We start from the raw sequence: 18956 nt of genomic DNA, 5'->3' as shown, positions 1-18956 counted from the left end.
GTCTCATGTTGATATATGTATAATACTTATTTTATTTTAGAACTCAACAATTTTCTCTGAAAAATGCTAATTGGTTTTCATTCTGACAGAGATAGCTGATTATTATTGACTGAGGGTTATTTATAAATAGACATTTTGGCAAGACTCGCCACTTCTGCATGGTAGGTCTTGGAGTTGTCTGTGAGTCTCTTCAGGGAGTTTATTAGTCTCCCTGATATAGCTGAGCAAGCTGGAGGTAGCAAGGTGGGTTTGGCAGGGCAGGGGGAAAGAAACTGGGTAGTGAAGGTGTGGGTAGAGCAGGTGGTTTGTTATAGACCTACTGCACCCCTGGGATTGGATCCTAGGTTAGAAAAAGACAGCCAATTGACAGTAGCCTATTGCCTCTATACTTTTAAGGAACCTCAAGATGATGGGAGTTAAGGAGGTTTGGGTGGGATGTTGGTGTGTGGGTTTGACATGTGCCTCAGTATTGGCACCTTGGGAGGTGATCAAGATGACAGTTGCACACCCCTCTTATCTGCTTCATTTGACTTCTCTGATCCTCAGGAGTATGGAACAGATCACTGGCTCTCGGTCTTAGCAGAAAGAGTTTGTGTTGTTGTCATGCTCTTGCGTCATTCCAGTGGAGGTGGTCGGGCACCTCTGCTTCAGCTTGTGGGGGCAGATGTTTTGAATTCAGTTCCTGTTGTTTTCTTCTTGTGCACTCTGTAGCTGCTCAATGGTTTGTGTCCCTATTCAGAGTTTTGTGCTGTGTGGTCTGAAATAGTCTCTGTGATTCCAGAATAGCTGGAAATTGTTTGTAAACTTAATTCCTAATGGAAAACATGTGCAGGTGTTTAGGCTGAGCAGATAGGAAACATAAAACTTCCCCGTGGGAGTGAACCACTAATACTGAGTTTGTGTTCAAGGTCACAAAAACATTCTTTAAAATCCTCTTGGAGGGAACAGTGCTCCCTTTGTTTTGTCTGTTCATAATGTCTGCACTTTTGGCATTGTGTAATCCCTTCTGCATGTTCATATCATGACAGCACATCACCAAGAATTACAGGTGGGTTGAACAGCTGTTAAGAGCTACTTCTTGTTTGTACCTTACTTTTCTGTTGTTGTGGTTTCTTTTAGTCTACTTTTAGTCTCTTCCCTGGGAAATTCCTCTCCTCACTCTCTGGGGCATTTAAATTTGTTCTGCAGCCTTATGGGCTGAGGGTTTCCTCTGGAACTACCAGCACTGTTGTTGTTTGCAACCCTGGCTATACTGCTGTGATGATGCCTTGATGGTTCACTTCACAGGTCTGGCTATGTTTGAGTTCAAGTAATGACTGACCTTTTAGCATTTCCGTGTTTGGGTCTGGGCACCCTGCGTTTGCCAGTGGTCAGTAGCCTACTTCCATTTTGCTTTGTTAGGTTGATGTGCTCAACCACTCCATTAGCGTTCCCTGAAAGAGAGCAGTTGCTGTACTGACTTTATGGGACACTTCTGGTAGATCATTCTTCTTCAGTTACATGACATTGATCTTGACTGATCCAAATGGTAATTCTCTGTAGTAGCTCAGTACACTTTCCACACCTGAAAGTCTGGATCTTTGGGTGAAAGAACACTTTTTGTTTTCATCCAGTTTTAAAAAGACTTGCTGTTGGCAGTTGACCCGACTGGCTCCTGCAAAGTTGTCTTATTTTAAAATGTACCATGTAAGTTCATTGTCTAAATCTGCTAGTTGCTCTAATGAAAACAAAACAAAATGAAAACAAAATGAATCTGGACAAACTGTAAATGACAGAGAAAAGAAATGCAATGCAGGAGCTGAGTAAAGAGTGCTACTCGAGAGGGGGATGTGGAGTCTCTAGGATACCTCTAGTGCTAGGTGCTCTGTAAAGAAGTTTTGTACTGGTGTTCGGTTTAATTAGGCCATTAAAGTTGTGCAGTTGTTCAGGCTTAGCTTCATTTAGCTAGCAGATCATTCCCCCTGGTTGACTGCCACCCTGCTGTTTCTCCACTCTCTGCATTTCCTCTGATATATACGGTAATTCCTCCTTTCACATCCTCTCATTTCCTTGCACTTCGCTTTCTTCCTCTCCCTCTCTCTCTTCCGTTCACCTCTCTTATATCTCTGCCACTCTTCTCCTCTGTTCTCTTTGTTTGTCTTCTGCCCTTAAATACTTTCTCTCAGCCCCGTTCCTCTGCCGTTTCTTTGCTGTCACTCTTATCAAAGTCCTGTTTACCTTCTCTTCTCTTGCCTTCTTTTCATAAACCAAGAGCTTCACCCCTTCACTCCATCCTCTTTGTATCGCATACCCCCACCCCCACCCTTCCTTATAATCTTGTCCCAGAAGCAGAGAATGGTGGTTAGTATAGGGGGACCAAAAAAACAGCAGAGTCAGACGGAGACCAGCAGCTTGTTACTGTTTATTATGATGCCATTGTGTCCGTGTTATTGCACTGTCCTATTGCTTTGTGCTTATGTCACAGTTCCAACATCAGACTGGAGACAGCACATGATCCAGGTTCATTACACATCATCAGTCTGCATGAGAAACTTCACAAACGTAAAATAATGAAACTTTGTTGTCAAAACATGTTACTCTAGAAACTGTGGCTCCAGTTCATCATCACATATACAAACACATTCATTTTCAGGTCAAGTCATTTACAACCCTCTGACTTAACTTGTTCACTTTGTGCATTTCCATGTTTAAATGTCTGTGTGGTTGAGTTTCATATTGTGAAGGAGAGTGTGATTTTCTGCCTGTAGCTTGAAACTCAATTCTGGCCTGTTTCCACCTGCTTCTCTATACTGTGTAGACACGCACGCCTTTATGTTCAACTCCCTATCTGCTATCATTATAAAAGTACAGTATATTACAACAATTATTATTTCTATTGGCTCTACTAGACCTGGATCTAGATCTAGTCCTCCTCACCCAACACTACCTGATAAAGGAACAGAAATGAAACATCAGCAGCGGCAGCAGATGTGGGGGAGGTGGATGGCTGCTCCATAAGCCTGGAGCCTCAGTGAAAATGGAGATTTTTTCATGGGGCTGGACGGACACACTGCCTGCCTGCCTGCACTACAAAGAGCTGCGGCCCTGACTGTAAGACGGAGCTTTTCCTCAGAGGGCTGCCTGACAGCCTGAGGCTGAATGCTGCTTTACATAACCCACTGTTGCCTGTCTGCAAAAACACTTACAGCCCATTCTTTTGGGCTGCCACAGGGGGTGAAGGAAGATTTTACTCCTCTCTCTCTATCTCTTCCTCTTTTTCTTTCATACTACAGACTCTCGTCTGTTCTTGTTGGCTTCTGTGTTTGGTATATTCTTTTTTTTTTCCAAAAACACAATTGAAAGGGGGATCTCATTGCATGCGGTATGTGCTGCGCTCGCCGCTAGGTTGCTCTTGGTTGAGGTAATGTCCCAAAGATTTTTGCTGTGCTTGCCTCCGGGTTCAGCGCAAAATGCCAATGATTTACAGTGCGCCGCGGACAAAGTTCAACATGATTGAACTTTGACTGCGGCACGCGCATGAGCAGCAAAGCGGCAACATGCCGTTTGCACTGCACTTTGCTCGGCGCAGCGGCAGATCAGTTCTTGCGCGCGCAAACCATTGACAATAATGGGTTTCATAGTGCAGCGCTGCCGTTTGCACGTGCAATGCGATCCTCCTTGAGACCTACTCAAGTACTTCCTCTCTGATCTGTGAAGGAGTAGTTACCTGTTTGTCTCCATCGTTAAATTCCACTTGGAAACCGAAAAGAGAAAGTCTGTCTGGAATCATGGGCTAACAGGAAGACCAGACACCAGGCCAAAAAAAAGGTTTATTTTTTTGTAACATCTCCAGTAGTTGTCTCAAGGCTGTGCTTATGTTTACTTCGTTTTGACCACATACAGTCATCAACCAGCTGCAATCATTGCATTTCCTATTAAATATTAGGACACATTGTGCTAGGACCGTGTTAGCTGTTGTTCACAATATCATCTAGCTACAAAGGTATTATTGTACATATCTTAAATTTGTCACATTGATAGATGCATCAACAAAACAGATGGTTTGGCAAATGTTCCAAGGATAAGACTCTATCTGGTATTTGAACTGAATTGGCAGTATGTGACAGTTTTCATACAGTATGTGTTTTTTAAACTCAAGGCCAGAGAAATATGTAAAAATGGGTGAATGCAAAATCCCTTCCTCTGTATAAAGCTGGCCCAGCCTCCCTCAATTCTACATGCACACGCAACCTGTACAGTAGAAGCCAGCGTAGAAAAAACTACAAGACGTACGGTAAGGCACAGAGAAGTGTCTTTTAACACAACATTAACGCTTTTACCAAAAAAAAACCATAAACAAACTAAAAAACAATCATTTCCCATGGTGTAGCGATGATACCACAGACTGTGGAGGCATGGGCACGCACTAATCCCTACATATCCCTACCTCAGACGTCAAAGGGAGTCCTGCCTCTCTTTCAGCAAACACACCAGCTCGCCTCACACGCTGGCAGTCTTCCTAGGGCAACGGTGAAAACTCAGCAGCACCCTCGCTTTGCTTGCTAGGCCTCTTCTCAGTTTGTTTAATGCTGTCAGCTTGTGCTGTTCAAACCATCTTCAATAGTATATACAAATTATTTACAACATACAAATACATACATGTTTATTATTACAATGAGCTCTACAAAACAGAGAAGAAAAAACAAAAGAAAACAAAACAAAAGTACGGTAAATCTGTCCAATATTGCAGGCGTACCAGATCAATCTGGTGACTACGTCCAATCAAAAATACTCCATACAACAATGGGAGTTCATGGTTATATACAACGTACAATACATACATAACAAAGCTATCAAAAAAGAAAACAAAGTTTCCAAAATCATCCTAGAAAGTTTTTTTTGTTCTTTCGTTTCTCTACAACAATGTCAGTTAATATGTACAGGCCCCTAAAAAATAATTTAACAACATCAATCATCTTCATAGTAACAATAATAATACACCTTGTTTTTTCTACATACTGTGGGCGGGAGCTAGTTCATGGATGGAGCACAAAGTGTGCTGATTGGCTAACAGTCGCTGCAAAGCAGTCAGTCAGAGAAGAGCGGAGTCACAGGGAGGACGTGGTGGAGTCAACAATCTCTCTGCCATTACAGACGGTCGGAACGTAGTGAGCACTTACTGAGGCTGGAGACAGAGAGGCAGGCAGAAGGAGAGAGAGAGAGAGGGAGGGGGAGGGGAACAGGAGAAAAGAGAAAAAAAATCAGGGCAGGTTTTTGCTCTGCAACTGGACTAAAAATGAGTCAGAAAGCTTGGCTCATAAAGTGCCTTCCCTCTACACACACACACACTCTCTCTCTCTCTCACACACTCACACACACACTTACACACACACAAACTCCTCTACCTCACTTTCCCTTTTACCTTCTCCATTTCCTGCTCCCCAACTCCCCCCCTTTCTGCCTTTCTCTCAGCGGGTGCCTGTCTAAGATCTCACCCACGTTCCCCTTCTTTGCAGTGTCTGTCACCTCCTCGATCTGACGAAAGGGAAGAACATAAATAAAGATGAAACTGTTTACCTGATTCATTTTTGTGGCCATGAATTATACAGTGGAGGGCTGCCGTGTCTCCGGTTAGGTGGGCTTATTACTGTACGGCCCTTACAGCTGTACACAACTTCCCACAATTCCTCTCTCTCCCCCCACCCCCCCACCCCTCTTCCTCCTCTCAGGGCTTACATAACCGAGCGCAGGTGACAATGGTGCTAGAAGAAAGCGGCACTTGCTTGAGTGGCATGCCAAACGGTAAGGCTCTCATGTTCTCTCTCTCTCTCTTTCTGTGTCTGGCTTACGTAAGCCTCAGCTTCCCTTACCTTCACAGCTTCAGCCTAGTCTCTCTCTCTCTCTCTCTCTCTCTCACTCTGTGGCTGCTGCTGCTGCGTGCTGCGTTTGACACCTGTGCACTGATGGAGCTGGGGGAAAGGCCCTGGCCACACTTCCTGTGAGCTCCCACATCTGCTGTCTCCGCAGACTTCCTTGGAGACATATGGCCGCGCCTCACTCACCACTGACAGCCATCTGGACTCCAGTGAAAATGTAATTGTAACACAACTGTGACATAAAGTAATGAATCCACTCGCATTAATTGCTATCAAGAGATATGAGAGGGTCACTTGGGAATGATGGCTGAGAACAGCAGGGAGATCAGCTGGCTAGTATTATCAGTGCTAACCCTGATGCTGATGGATTGTGCACTTCAGGTGCGCTGGCTGTTTGCTAGTAAACTGACTAGTTTTGGACAAAACTCCACAAAAGCTTCACAATATTAACACTGATTTTACACCATGTGTTCAGGTCAAAGGAGAGAGGAGGGCATCCATTTGCAGACATGAAGTTAATCTGTTGTAATTGGACTGATCGCATTGTTATGGTGCATGGACTGAAACCCGTGGCCGTGGGCGAGCGGTCTCACCGTGTGACGCATACGTGGTGGCCGGTCCACTGACGCTGAAGCGGTTGAGGTTGAGCCGATGGCTGGTCACATTCTTCTGGGGCTGGAACATGATGATGTGGACCTTCGGAGCGAACATGCAGCCCAGGACCACAAAGCCGCTCAGACTGACCGAGATGCACATGGTGGTGGTTTGGACCTGCATGTGAGGAAAAAGAGAGGCAGAAGAGTGAAGAGACTGAGCTCAGCCCGCTGACGTGGAGTTGGAGGTCTGTGAGGTTTGGATGTTAAAAGAAAGAGAATATTAGGAGCACATGAAAGGCTTATAGGACAGCATCGAGAGGAGGCCTAAGGCACTCAACGCTGCCAAGCAGAGCAAACACAGCTGGATACTTCCACATAAAATTAGCACCGAAACAGTATTAGCGAGCTGACAATAGCCACACATATATCAGGATGAGCAGCTCATAAGAGTTGGCAGGACCAGACAGAGCTTGAATGTATGTAAATGCTAAACTTTCCCATTGAACATATTTTCTTGAGTCATCTGCTTGGAGGGCTGAAGTCCCCCCCCCCCACGATTAGCCATAGAATAAAGTTTTCTACACTTTCTCTCATCGCTCTTTTCCTTGTTTCCCACTGTTGTTGTATCTTGGGAGTACCGTTGTTGTATCTTCTCTGCTGTGTTTTGAATAAAGTTTGCTCTGCGTTCTCCACTATAACTGAGTCTGCGGGGAGAATCTGCCTTGGTGAGGCCCTGCTGAAAAACTCCACCCTGGCTGAGGTCCTCTGAAGCACTCCATCTAAATCCCAGATAGATGGATTGAACTCAGCCGTTAATTAACTGGATCGGCAGACCATAGGGCTCATAGTGTCAGCTAGGCCAGTGAGCCTGAGTGATCATCCTCATTGGAAATGACAAGAGGGCAAAAATGTTCTCTATAGCGTACTAGCCTCACCCAGCACCAACCATAACCCCCCCTCCAACAGATTGTAATGATATTTGATTCTCAGCAGGTTTAGTTCTCTCTGTGACAGTTATTATGACCGCCGCTAGCGAAGCGGTCATATAGGGATTGTCAAAGTTTTTTTTTTTTTTTCCCGTCATCTACTTCCTGAATTTTTGGTCAACGATACCCGGGACACCGAAACACCGGGGCACATGAAATTTGGTGGGTATGTAGCCCCACTAGACTTTTACGGAAATTTTTCGTTTGGTCCCCGGGGGCTACTCCCCCACCGCGCTGGTCCCCCCCGAAACCCAAAAAATGCAGTTTTTCCTAAATAACTACCTGAACCGTGGCACTGAGGATGAAGACATTTTTATGGTATTGTAACGTCGGCGCATAAAGACTGTGTTAGCGTTCTCCAGCGAAAGGCATGCTGGGACACGAGGGTGAACATTTGGGGGGTTTATGTCGTTATTCTCCTAAGTTAGAAGTGTAATGTTAGCGTCTTTATTGTGACATGTTTCCCTTTTAGTTCTCCCTCGTGTGTGATCCTTTTTGTGTGGGAGGCTGCGTCCTCCCCTGTATGTGTAGTGTGTGTGCGTGCTTGACCTGCCCTGTTTGCATTGAGTTCTGTGTCTTGGTCGATCTGTGTCCCGACTCTCGATCCCAGTGAATAAACCTTTTGATTGGACAACTGTGTGGATCGCTATCAAATCGTTACATTGGTGTCAGAAGCGACTTGCGAACATGGCCTCCACTCAGCGGGAGCAGCTGGGAGCGGGAGACCTCATCACTGGGTGGAGGCCCACGCAAGAGGAAGCAGAGAGAGCCCTTGTAAGGGCTACTAAAAAGCTCCGGGCCTGCTATCGCTACTGCCGACGGAGGGGAGGAGCTTTCGGTTGGAGCTGCCTGCGGCCATGGGAGAAGTTCTTGCCGGAAGAGGAGCCTGAAGAAGCGTTCGCGGAGAGGACGGCGATGGCCTGGGCGCTGACTCCACGGCGAGCCGCGACGCGTGAGCAGAGAGGGAGTGCGGCGAGGAAGAGGTTCCTAGACGATGGACGGTTGGCGGAGCCGCTGAGGGCAGCGAACTCACGACGGTGGGGCAGCTTCGACGGAAGGACTCTCTAGTGTGTGACTGTTTTGGTGTGTGCTAACTTTTGGGTGCGTGTGAGGGGCACCGTGCAGTGCTAGGCGCTAGTTCTAGTTGGCCTGTTGGCCGGCGCCTTTTAAAAAAAAAAAAAAAAAGAAAAAAAAGTTCGTTGTGTGGAGTTCGATAGCACGACCATCTCGGGGGTCGTGCCTTCGCCGAGGCCGCGAAGGAGTGGAACGGGCCGGGAACAGAGCAGTACGGCTCTGCGAGATGGCAACACGAGGAGGGACGCCGAAGACGGTAGCTGCAGCGGGAGAGCTCAGCGCGGTCCGGTTGCTGTGGAGTCGGTGCCTGTCTGTCCCGGTCGGCGACTCGACGGAGCGGAGTGGCGTTGGTGCAGGTTCATCTGGCCCCCCTCGAACCCCGGTGCTTGGTACAGTGTCGACGGTTGTAAGGCCACCTAGGGCCCCGTCTGGAGAGGAGGAGTGCCGTGGTGACACGCCGCGGAAAGTGCAGCCTGAGGGCGGCTGCTGAGAGGGAGCTGGTGACGAGCGGGTCGGCCACGTGGCTGCTAGCACGCCCGAACTGGATTGCTAGCAGCGTGGCGCCCCGTTGAGTGAGCTCCTGCGGCGCGTGCACCCCACGTGAGTTGGCGGAACTGTCGCACTGAACTGAGTGGCGGGCGACGCGCGCCGACGTTAGCATGTGGCTACCTCGTGGGCATTGCCGAGGACGGCAATGGCTTGTTGGGGGAGCTGTGTAACGTCGGCGCATAAAGACTGTGTTAGCGTTCTCCAGCGAAAGGCATGCTGGGACACGAGGGTGAACATTTGGGGGGTTTATGTCGTTATTCTCCTAAGTTAGAAGTGTAATGTTAGCGTCTTTATTGTGACATGTTTCCCTTTTAGTTCTCCCTCGTGTGTGATCCTTTTTGTGTGGGAGGCTGCGTCCTCCCCTGTATGTGTAGTGTGTGTGCGTGCTTGACCTGCCCTGTTTGCATTGTGTTCTGTGTCTTGGTCGATCTGTGTCCCGACTCTCGATCCCAGTGAATAAACCTTTTGATTGGACAACTGTGTGGATCGCTATCAAATCGTTACAGTATGTTGGTCTCAAGGGCACACATCAACCTGGCCCATAATCACTCATTTGTGATTTGCACCCCCCCCCTGGTAAAAAATGAAAATGCAATATCATTCTGCAGTTAATATCTTCAGTTAAGATGTTCAGAACTGCACCAAATTTTATGTGTATGATTGACCTGGCATTCTCTGGGGGTATGCCAAGTTTCGTAGAATTTCATTCATGGGGGGGTCTAAAAACATTTAGGTTATGTGTACATTTAGTTACTGTACACTCATTGGCCTGTAGATGGCGGTGCACACATATACACATGCACACACACACAGGCACGCACATACTATCGGTATCGGCAATTAGAACGGCCGATACATAATTACAAATTCAGTAGGATTAAAGGAAAGCCAAAAATATTCATCATCATCATCATGGCTGCATTTCCAGTATTGGCGATACATAGTCGTTTGTCCACTAGATGGCGCATCGTTGCAGTGAGACGTAATTTTGTTGGAAGTTAAAAGTGGGTTGGAAAAACAATGGAGGCTTCCTACAAGGAATGTAGTTTACCGCAGAGAACGTCTAATAAGGATAGGACGATTTCCACATGAAATGTAATTCCCATTTCTTCTTGAAGCCGAAATAAATCTGAGAATGTTTATTGGACATGCTTGGTTTGTACTGCAGGTAGGCTACGTTAATCTTATACAAGTTATCCTAGGACGTAGGTAAAATAATGTTAGACTACCGTTAGGATTGGTTGAGTGATGGGGGCCAATTTGATTATTGATGTATTTGTAGAAAACCATAAATGCGGTTATAGGCTACCAAGCAAATTGATAACAGCACTAATTGTACACTAATTAGACTGTCACCTCATTTGCTTATGACCATAACCTAGTCTACTAACAGGAGCTAAGTGAGTTAGCCACAACACGTTCCCTACGTGATGGTTTTCTAATGGAAAATATATAGGCTACCTGAAAGATAACCTGTCTATGATGCATCCACCGGGCTGGGACATTTAGCTCAAAGTCTCAAAAAGCATCTGAGTCAACGTTCATTCCCAAACACCCATATAGGCTACTTCAATCCTCTATTTTCAAAGGTGATTCAAGTAAGGAAGAGCATGGCTCAAAGTAAAGTAACTGAAACTACATAAATTCGTCAAAGTGAATAATTTGTGTCAAAATGTAGATTTATTAACGCACCCGTGATCTACATCTCCATTTAAACCAAATGTTTTAGAGCGCACGTTGAGAGATGTATCCAGGGCAGGGCTGTACCTACACATATTTGTTGCACGTGCTACAAAAATCATTCTTTGCGATGGATGATTTAGTACCAACGTTACATCGGTCCGATACAGTTTTGCCTATGGCGTGAGACTGAGATGCTTTTTGTTTGTTCGAAGTGCGTGTTTAGGGTGTGAGAGGGGAGTCGATGTGCTTTGATTCCAGCTTGGTAGTTGTAGTCTATGCGATTAAAAAACACGTGTGTATGAAGTATCCAAACAATGATAACGCTTTCATTATGGCTGCTTTAGCCAGAGACCTTGAGCTACTGTACAGTGGGTTGGGTTCCATTTAGAAGTGTCGCTTTCCGTGATTCACAACAGCTGCGTGAAATGTATTACTACTGATATGCAAAACTATTAACTTTTCGCCAAGAGGTGGCAGCTTAAGTCCGCTTGATACTGTAAGCCAGTGGTTCTCAAACTTTTTCTTTCATTCCCCACTTTGATCAAGGGGGCATTCTCGAGCCCCACCTGTCCCTCATCGCTCTAAGAAAGTGGTAGGTCAAGCTTAAAATTGTCAAATTTATTGAAATAATGACAATGACACATATTTCTGTTTTCCAGCAACATATTAGGAAGCATAGGCCATTTTAAAGCATTGTACAATATATTCAATGAAATACCAACATGCTGCATTAAATGGATCCATAATCCAGTCATACTAAGCACTGCTGGTTGGGAAATATTTTTGAAATAAACTTTGCAGGGATGTGATGTAGGCCTACTGTTTAATACATGGTATTTAAATATTTATATGGTATTTAAAATTTGTATGAACAGTCTAGCAACGCATTTCATGAAGGCCCTTTTGGACATGTCAGTTTTTTGCACCACTGGGTAAAACGGCATTTTGTTTTAGACTACTGGTATTTAATTTGTGCATTGATAGGTTCACAAGAGTGGCTCCCAATCAGACGTTTCAGCGATTTCGCTCAGAAATCTCAAAGGCATAATACTGTCGCGATCGAGGCGCCTGTCCCATACTCCCATCCCATACAAAATGCAAGGGAACATGAATCAGCATATTATTTGCACAAACAATAACGGACAGTAGCTCTTCAACTTGGCCCGTTAAAATGTGTATGAACAGTCTAGCAACGTATTTCATGAAGGCCCTTTTGGACATGTTAGTTATTTGCACCACTGGGTAAAACGGCATTTTGTTTTAGACTACTGGTATTTAATTTGTGCATTGATAGGTTCACAAGAGTGGCTCCCAATCAGACGTTTCAGCGATTTCGCTCAGAAATCTCAAAGGCATAATACTGTCGCGATCGAGGTGCTTGTCCCATACTCAAGTTTTTTTGGGCCCCTGGGCCCAGATGTATTAAGGGCCCCCCACTAATTGTCGTATATGTGGGAGGGGGGGGTCCTCCCCCAGAAATGTTTTAATTTGTTTGATGTGATTTCCTGTATTCTGGTGCATTTTGGAGATTGCCAATACTAAATTCAATCAGATTCATAGCCTACATCCTGATGTGTTGATATTGAGGCAATGATTCCATGCAAAGGCTTGGGCTTCAGGGCCCCCTGACCCTCTGGGCCCCTGGGCCTGGGCCCGGTAGGCCCGTGCAGTAATCCATCCCTGGTGAATGCAGTAATCTTATTTGCTAGGTGAGGTAGGTGCTTGTCTTTGCCTTGTAACTGGACATTTAACTCAAATGTATCACTAAGATATATCAAATATATCGCTAAGATAGGCCAGCTTCGTCAAGAAATGTTCATTAGTGAACGTGCTTGCAGATTCAAACATGCACTCTTCCTCCAAGAAGAGGCGACCTGGAGCTCAAACACGCGCAACAGCACTTTACCTCGGGAAAGCCACCTTGCCTCGCTGTGAAACAGTACAGCCTTCTGGTCAGCTACCATCTCTTCGCAAAGTGCAGAGAATAGACGCGCTTTTAAAGGGACACCAGGCAAGCTTGATGCTTTTTCTCTAAGAAACTCCCCCTCGCTCGGTCTGAAGCTCTTTTCCTTTTCTTTGCATCTTCCGTCAAGGGTTTTCGCTGCTTCTTCACTAGCTCTGCCATTATACACACGTTTGCAACAATTGCTAGAGTTTCGGTAGCCTGCCTCTGTGCTGTATGCAGGATGTAAACTGATCCTGCTTCGGTCGGCGGGTAGGATACACCGAACTTGCAAGTGGGATATTCTTCTTACAGGCAGTAGGGGCGGGCGAGAGAGTCTTCATTCGCCCTGTAATGAGTCATTTAACCATATACCAACTTACGAAGATGATTAATTAACACAAAAACGTTGCCTGGTGTCCCCTGGTGGCCGGGTTTTGATGAAATTCACCACTCTCACAACAACGTTCAAAATCTCATGTAGGTCGGGACTAACTAAGCTGCCTTGACACGAGCGCTTCCCTGTGAATAACACAGTGCGTCCATTGCGCATCGGGTGCTACCTGGGCCCAGGCTACAGATAAAAAAAGAAATAAAAAAACTCCTGTTTTTCACGTCAGTTCGCGGCCCACCTGGCATGTCTCCTCGACCCAGTAGTGGGTCGCGACCCACAGTTTGAGAAATGCTGCTGTAAGCCATTGGTTCCCAAAGGAGATTTTATTTGGGTCGCCAGCATAGCCTAGTGACAATTTATGTTGTGTAATAGGCCTAGCATAGGGCCTACCTTATATAGCTTATAGTTTGTTAACAGTCACGGTTTTGTCATAACTCCCTCTATGCATTTTTGCATTTAGAATAGCTTTGAAACCGGGGGCGCCAGTGCGTGGATATCTCAATCGCAAAATTAAACAATATTTCTATCGGGCGCCTACCATGGACTAGGCTGGATGAACTTAGCCTGATCTGCTGGCGATTCCTTTTCGATTTCTTAAAAGATTGAGATTGGTCTGGCGAAAGCCAGACTAACCATGGACCTCTTAGTTGCAAAATGCAAGGGAACATGAATCAGCATATTATTTGCACAAACCATAACGGACAGTAGCTCTTCAACTTGGCCCGTTAAAATGTGTATGAACAGTCTAGCAACGCATTTCATGAAGGCCCTTTTGGACATGTCAGTTATTTGCACCACTGGGTAAAACGGCATTTTGTTTTAGACTACTGGTATTTAATTTGTGCATTGACAATAAGCTGAATATCATATGAACTAGATGACTAAACTTATGCATATGTAGAAGAAGAAACATTCACAAAAATCCATGACATGACCTCTCTTCTTGATAGCTGTTGAAAACTGCATGGAACTGGATTGTTTTGTTTAATAATAAATAAATAAATACATTATGCTGCTACCTTCTGCTTTTCCCAAATACAATGTAGCCTACAGGTGTACCTTTCATCAGTCCAGTTGCAATGGATGGACTGTGATGAACTGCCCTACTTGTGATTGTTTAGATATTTTAAAGGTTTTATAACAATGCTACAATTTTTTTGGCAAGTGCTACAAATCTATTCACCTCTGCAGCGCCAGTAGGCTACTTTGTGTGCGGCCCGCAAACACACATTCCAAACAAGCATACACAAAAGTTTCAAGAGTGGGGGATGGAGTAGAAGATGGAGACAAATTCATTAATATGATTTATTTTTCGTAGCATGGATGTACAGGACTGTGCGGCGGTCATATTTTGTACCGCTATGCGGTACATCTAGTTTTATTCCTGCTCACTGCAGGATGATAAGTGTAATCATTACCTTATTACTCTCAACACGCCAGAACTAAATGGCTGAGAAGTGTTGTCCACACCTCAGTATAAAGCTAGCTAGTCAGCACAGCCCTCCCTCCCCCCTTTTTTGAGGTTGCTCTTTTTGCAGCTGCTTGATTTTCAAGCTGTACGTCTGAGAAGGTGGCTGCCTGAAGGCTGCCTTGTTAGTCGCAAGCTCACACACGATATCTACCACAATTCCCCTGCCTTTTATCTAGGAGTAGGAGGGCTGATTATCAGGTAAAACCCGCCATTAGCCTGATCCTCCTCTTTCATGTCTCAGCTAATGATTATGAGAGAGGGACCAAGGTCAAGGCAGCATCTCTCTCTTTCTCTCTCTCGCTCACTCATTGCTTTTCTCTGTTTCTCTTTCTGTAAAAAAGGGCTGAGAAACTGTTTCTGTGGCAAGGTCTTTAGTCCCTGTCTGATGGCTGAATACATTACACTTGAAAGGCTTTTGACAATTTATACGGACATAAGCATTACATTAAGGCATTTCAAATGACCTGCTCCTCCTAAATGCAAGTGGTTGTCTTTTTCAGCAGTTCTGGTTTTGGTAAAATGCACTTGACTGGTGCCATTAGTAGCAGATGCTATGACAATGTCAGGTGTATGGAGAACTACTGGTCTTAATAAAGATATGCGGGGTCCAGGGCTGCTCTGTGTTTTCAGTGTTCTTTAGTCGGGATTCTGTGGCTGTGCTGTGATGAGCTGTGCACATTGCACATGTAACCGTGAGATGTGGTTAAACAAGGTTATTACTTCAAATTAAAAGGAATATCTCCTCAAAATATTTTTTCCCTAATGTTTTGTTTTTATTACAGTGCATGAAAATGCACTGTACTGTTCTTCCTAGGCAACTTCTTCTTCTTATTATTATTCCGCTTACCACTTTTTCTGTACGCAATTTCTCTTGAACAGTTTAACTTAGAAACTTCATTCAAACTTTGTAACGTAGGTCTTCAAACAGATCAGGTTGGTATGTCTTTTCAACTTTGAAACTTTTATACTTTTTAAACTATTAAAGAAAAACTTTTAAAAAAAACCCATAGACTTAACATTGCCGATTATGACATCATAATACGGCCGTTAAGCAATTAGAATCCTATGGCAGGTGTTCAGGCCACCTGGATCAACTGCCAGTCTCAGGCTTTAAGCATACAAACTGGCCCTATTAAGACTACACATCCTGTTCAACTGCTTCCTCTGCCAAAAACTGTTTCAAAATAAAAGTCCTCACTACAATATTTCACTATTAAACAATTTAACCCTTTAAACTACTGAACTTTTTAACTGTTCAGCCATTGTAACTGTTACTTGTCATCAACTATGACTCCTACCCACTGTAGCTAGTTAGCATGGTTAACATAGTTAGCATGTTAGCATTGCTAACATTGTTAGCATTTTTAGCAAAACTGCTAAAAATGATTAGCTAGGTTAGCTAAGTCACATGGTTAGCATAGTTAGCATGTTAACATTGTTAACATGCTAGTTAGCATAGTTAGCATAACTACTAAAAATGATAAGCTAGGTTAGCTAAGTCACATGGTTAACATAGTTAGCATGTTAGCATTGCTAGCATAGTTAGCATGTTTAGCAAAACTGCTAGAAAACGTTAGTTAAGTTAGCTAAGTAGCATGGTTAACATAGTTAACATTGCTAACATAGTTAGCATGTTTATCAAAACTGCTAGAAAACGTTAGTTAAGTTAGCTAAGTAGCATGGTTAACATGTTAGCATTTCTAGCACTGCTATAAAACATTAGCTAAGTAGCATGGTTAGCATAGTTAAAAATCTTAGCATAACTGCTAGCAAACATCAGAGCCATTCCAACTTTCAGTTATCGTCAAATATCTACCAATACACAGCCATTAAACTATTTGAATATCAACATTCATTAAACTTCTAGTCTGTCAACAACTTTTAAACTATTTACCTTCAACTTTTAAACGGTGTACTTTTAAACTATCATTAAACTATCTATTAAACTAGCTGTCTATCAACAACTTTTAAACTATCTACTGTCTATCAACAACTTTTAAACTATCTACATTCAGCTTTTAAACAGTCTACTTTTAAACTATCAACTTTTATTAAGCTATGCAACCACCATGTCTATCCTAGCATCACCGTAGTAACCATCTCTGTATTATCTGTTTTAACTATACATGATATTTTACATCACAACTTTAGCATTTTCATGCACTGGTAATTCCTTGGAATTGCATTTCTAGTTTTAGATTGTACTCTAATCAGGTTATACTCTTTGTCAAAACATTAGTTGGCCTGATGATGAACAGAATTGATATCCATGCTCATTTATACTTGTTAAAAGGTAAAGCTCTTTTTCAAATTGTGTACTTCTAAAGGACTGTAGTTTTTTAGATACCCATTCTTATAAATGTGCCTCCACCTCTCTGTCGTTCTAGGTCAGGGATCTTCAAACTTTTTTGCCAGGGGCCAGATTAGGTCTAATGAAAATACTTGAGGGCCAATTAATCAGTATTAGCTATGATCCACTAGTTTCACATTTAATCCATGTACCTCTGAATGTTAACTCCTGGATTAATCCCATAATTACTTGGAACTGTCAAAAATACGGTGAATTGTTCCAAATCAAACCGTGGGTCAAGAGGTCAAGAGGGCCATTTAAAAACTGTTCAGGGGCAGCATTTGGCCTCTGGGCTAGACTTTGGACATGCCTGATCTAGGTCATTTATGTGATGCATACTGCACAATAGCACTCTGTCTTGATCTAAGGAGCTAAGCTAACCTGACTGAAACAATTCCCACCAATCCCATTCATCCACTCCACCTACCCTGTAGTCGCTCGAGGTGACGTAGAAGATGGGCAGGAACGCCAGCCAGATGATGCAGGTGGTGTACATGGTGAAGCCGATGAACTTGGCCTCGTTGAAGTTCTCGGGGCACTTGCGCGTCTTGAAGGCGTAGACGGTGCACAGCACGACCAGCAGCACGTCGTAGGAGAGCGACAGCAGCATGCTGGAGTCGCGCACGTTGCACTTGAGGATGACCGTCTGCCGCCGCTCGGGCAGCGTGAAGCGTCGCGTGCCGGGCACCTCCAGCAGCATCCACACGGACACCAGCAGCAGCTGGACGGAGATGAGCGAGAGGCAGATGAAGACCTGCGAGCTTGGGCTGATGAAGCGTGGCCGCTGCGCGCCCTCCTTGACGCCGTTGAAGATGCGCGAGATGCGGTTGGTCTTGGTGAGCAGCGCCGAGTAGCAGACGGCGAAGGATGTGCCCAGGCCCAGGCGCCGCAGCGTGCAAATGGCCGGCGACGGCTTGGCGATGAACACGAACGTCATGACGTAGGACATGAAGACGCCCAGGAGGAGGATGTAGCAGAGCTCGCGGCCTGACGCCTTGACCAGCGGCGTGTCGTTGTGCCGCACAAACACGCCGAACACCAGCAGCGTGCAGAGGAAGCCCAGGCAGGCGATGGTGATGGGCCCGATGGCCCAGGCGTCCTCCCACATGATGTAGTCCTCGGGCAGGTCGTAGCAGCCGCTCAGGTCCTCGTTGGGCCACTGGCCTGGTGGGCAGGGCGCACACGTGAACTCGTCGGACAGATACTCGTATGGCTCGCACGGCGTGCAGATCCAGCAGCAGTACTCGCCCGCCTGCATCTTCTTCATCTCGTTGCGGGCGCACGGGTCACTGCACTGCGAGGTGGGCACGGCGCCGCTGCGCGGCCAGCCAATCAGGGCCTCGTTGAGGGAGAGCGTCTCGGCCCACTCGCCCACCTGCACGTAGCTGTAGCGCTCGCCGCCTGGAGAGCGCTGGTAGTTGTAGATGTTATAGCGGCCCATGCCGTCGCCATAGGCGTCGAACTTCACCACGCTCTCCGTGCCAGGGGGGGAGAAAGGAGCTAGAGAGAGGGGCAGATAGAGTCAGAGAGCAGAGAGAGATAGAGAGAGAGACAAAGACACAAAGGGAGAGAGAGAGAAAGGTGGAGAGAGACATCAGGGTTGAGAGTTTAACTCTGATCATCCATGTACTTTGCAAAAAGAACAAACAAGCCTGCAACATTAAATGTGATACAGACAGAAACAAATGAAAGACCTAAAGAATCCTCAGTGGAGCGACAATGAAAGGTTAAATGAGTCTTCGCGAAACTCTTTTCAATTCCACTTCGCAGAATTCAGTGACTGCAGCATTACTGCGGTGGTATCAGCCACTAATGTCTCTCTGTTTACAATAACGCAAAGCACCATCTTAAGGCCTCTCTCTGCTCCCCTGCAGCAAAAACAAACGCTATCGCATTGCCATCCGATAAGATCAGATAATTATGAGACAAGTTGTTAAAAAACAAAAGAAGCCGAAGCACGACTTTATGGACTTTATGGTTAGGCAGTAATGTTAAGAGCCATCTTCCGCCTCATTAGGATGGGATTTCTAATAAAGAGCGGCATCGGACTGTGACA

The 18956-nt window shown here is 45.1% G+C and overlaps 1 protein-coding gene across 2 annotated transcripts in view; it reads right to left on the bottom strand.

Annotated features, from left to right (window-relative positions):
* Positions 1-5013: 5013 nt before the first annotated feature.
* Positions 5014-18956, bottom strand: part of grm3 (glutamate receptor, metabotropic 3) — a 33082-nt gene continuing 19139 nt past the window's right edge. The window contains exons 3-5 of one of the 2 annotated variants that reach the window (XM_076300150.1): positions 17328-18400; positions 6449-6626; positions 5014-5164 (exon numbers count right to left, since the gene is read on the bottom strand). In XM_076300150.1, coding sequence (XP_076156265.1) covers positions 5088-5164; positions 6449-6626; positions 17328-18400 — 1328 coding nt within the window. In that variant the 3' untranslated portion in view covers positions 5014-5087. The remainder of the gene's footprint in view (positions 5165-6448; positions 6627-17327; positions 18401-18956) is intronic. The other variant, XM_076300158.1, reaches the window with a different exon arrangement.

This window comes from Alosa pseudoharengus, unplaced genomic scaffold (assembly GCF_046254945.1).
Source record: "Alosa pseudoharengus isolate Yale_2024_CS ecotype anadromous, Long Island Sound unplaced genomic scaffold, YU_APseudo_1.1 YU_APseudo_1.1_scf_10, whole genome shotgun sequence".
NCBI classification, from domain to species: Eukaryota; Metazoa; Chordata; class Actinopteri; order Clupeiformes; family Clupeidae; genus Alosa; species Alosa pseudoharengus.
The sequence above is the reverse complement of the archived record's forward strand: the minus strand, read 5'-3'. Positions and strand labels throughout refer to the sequence as shown.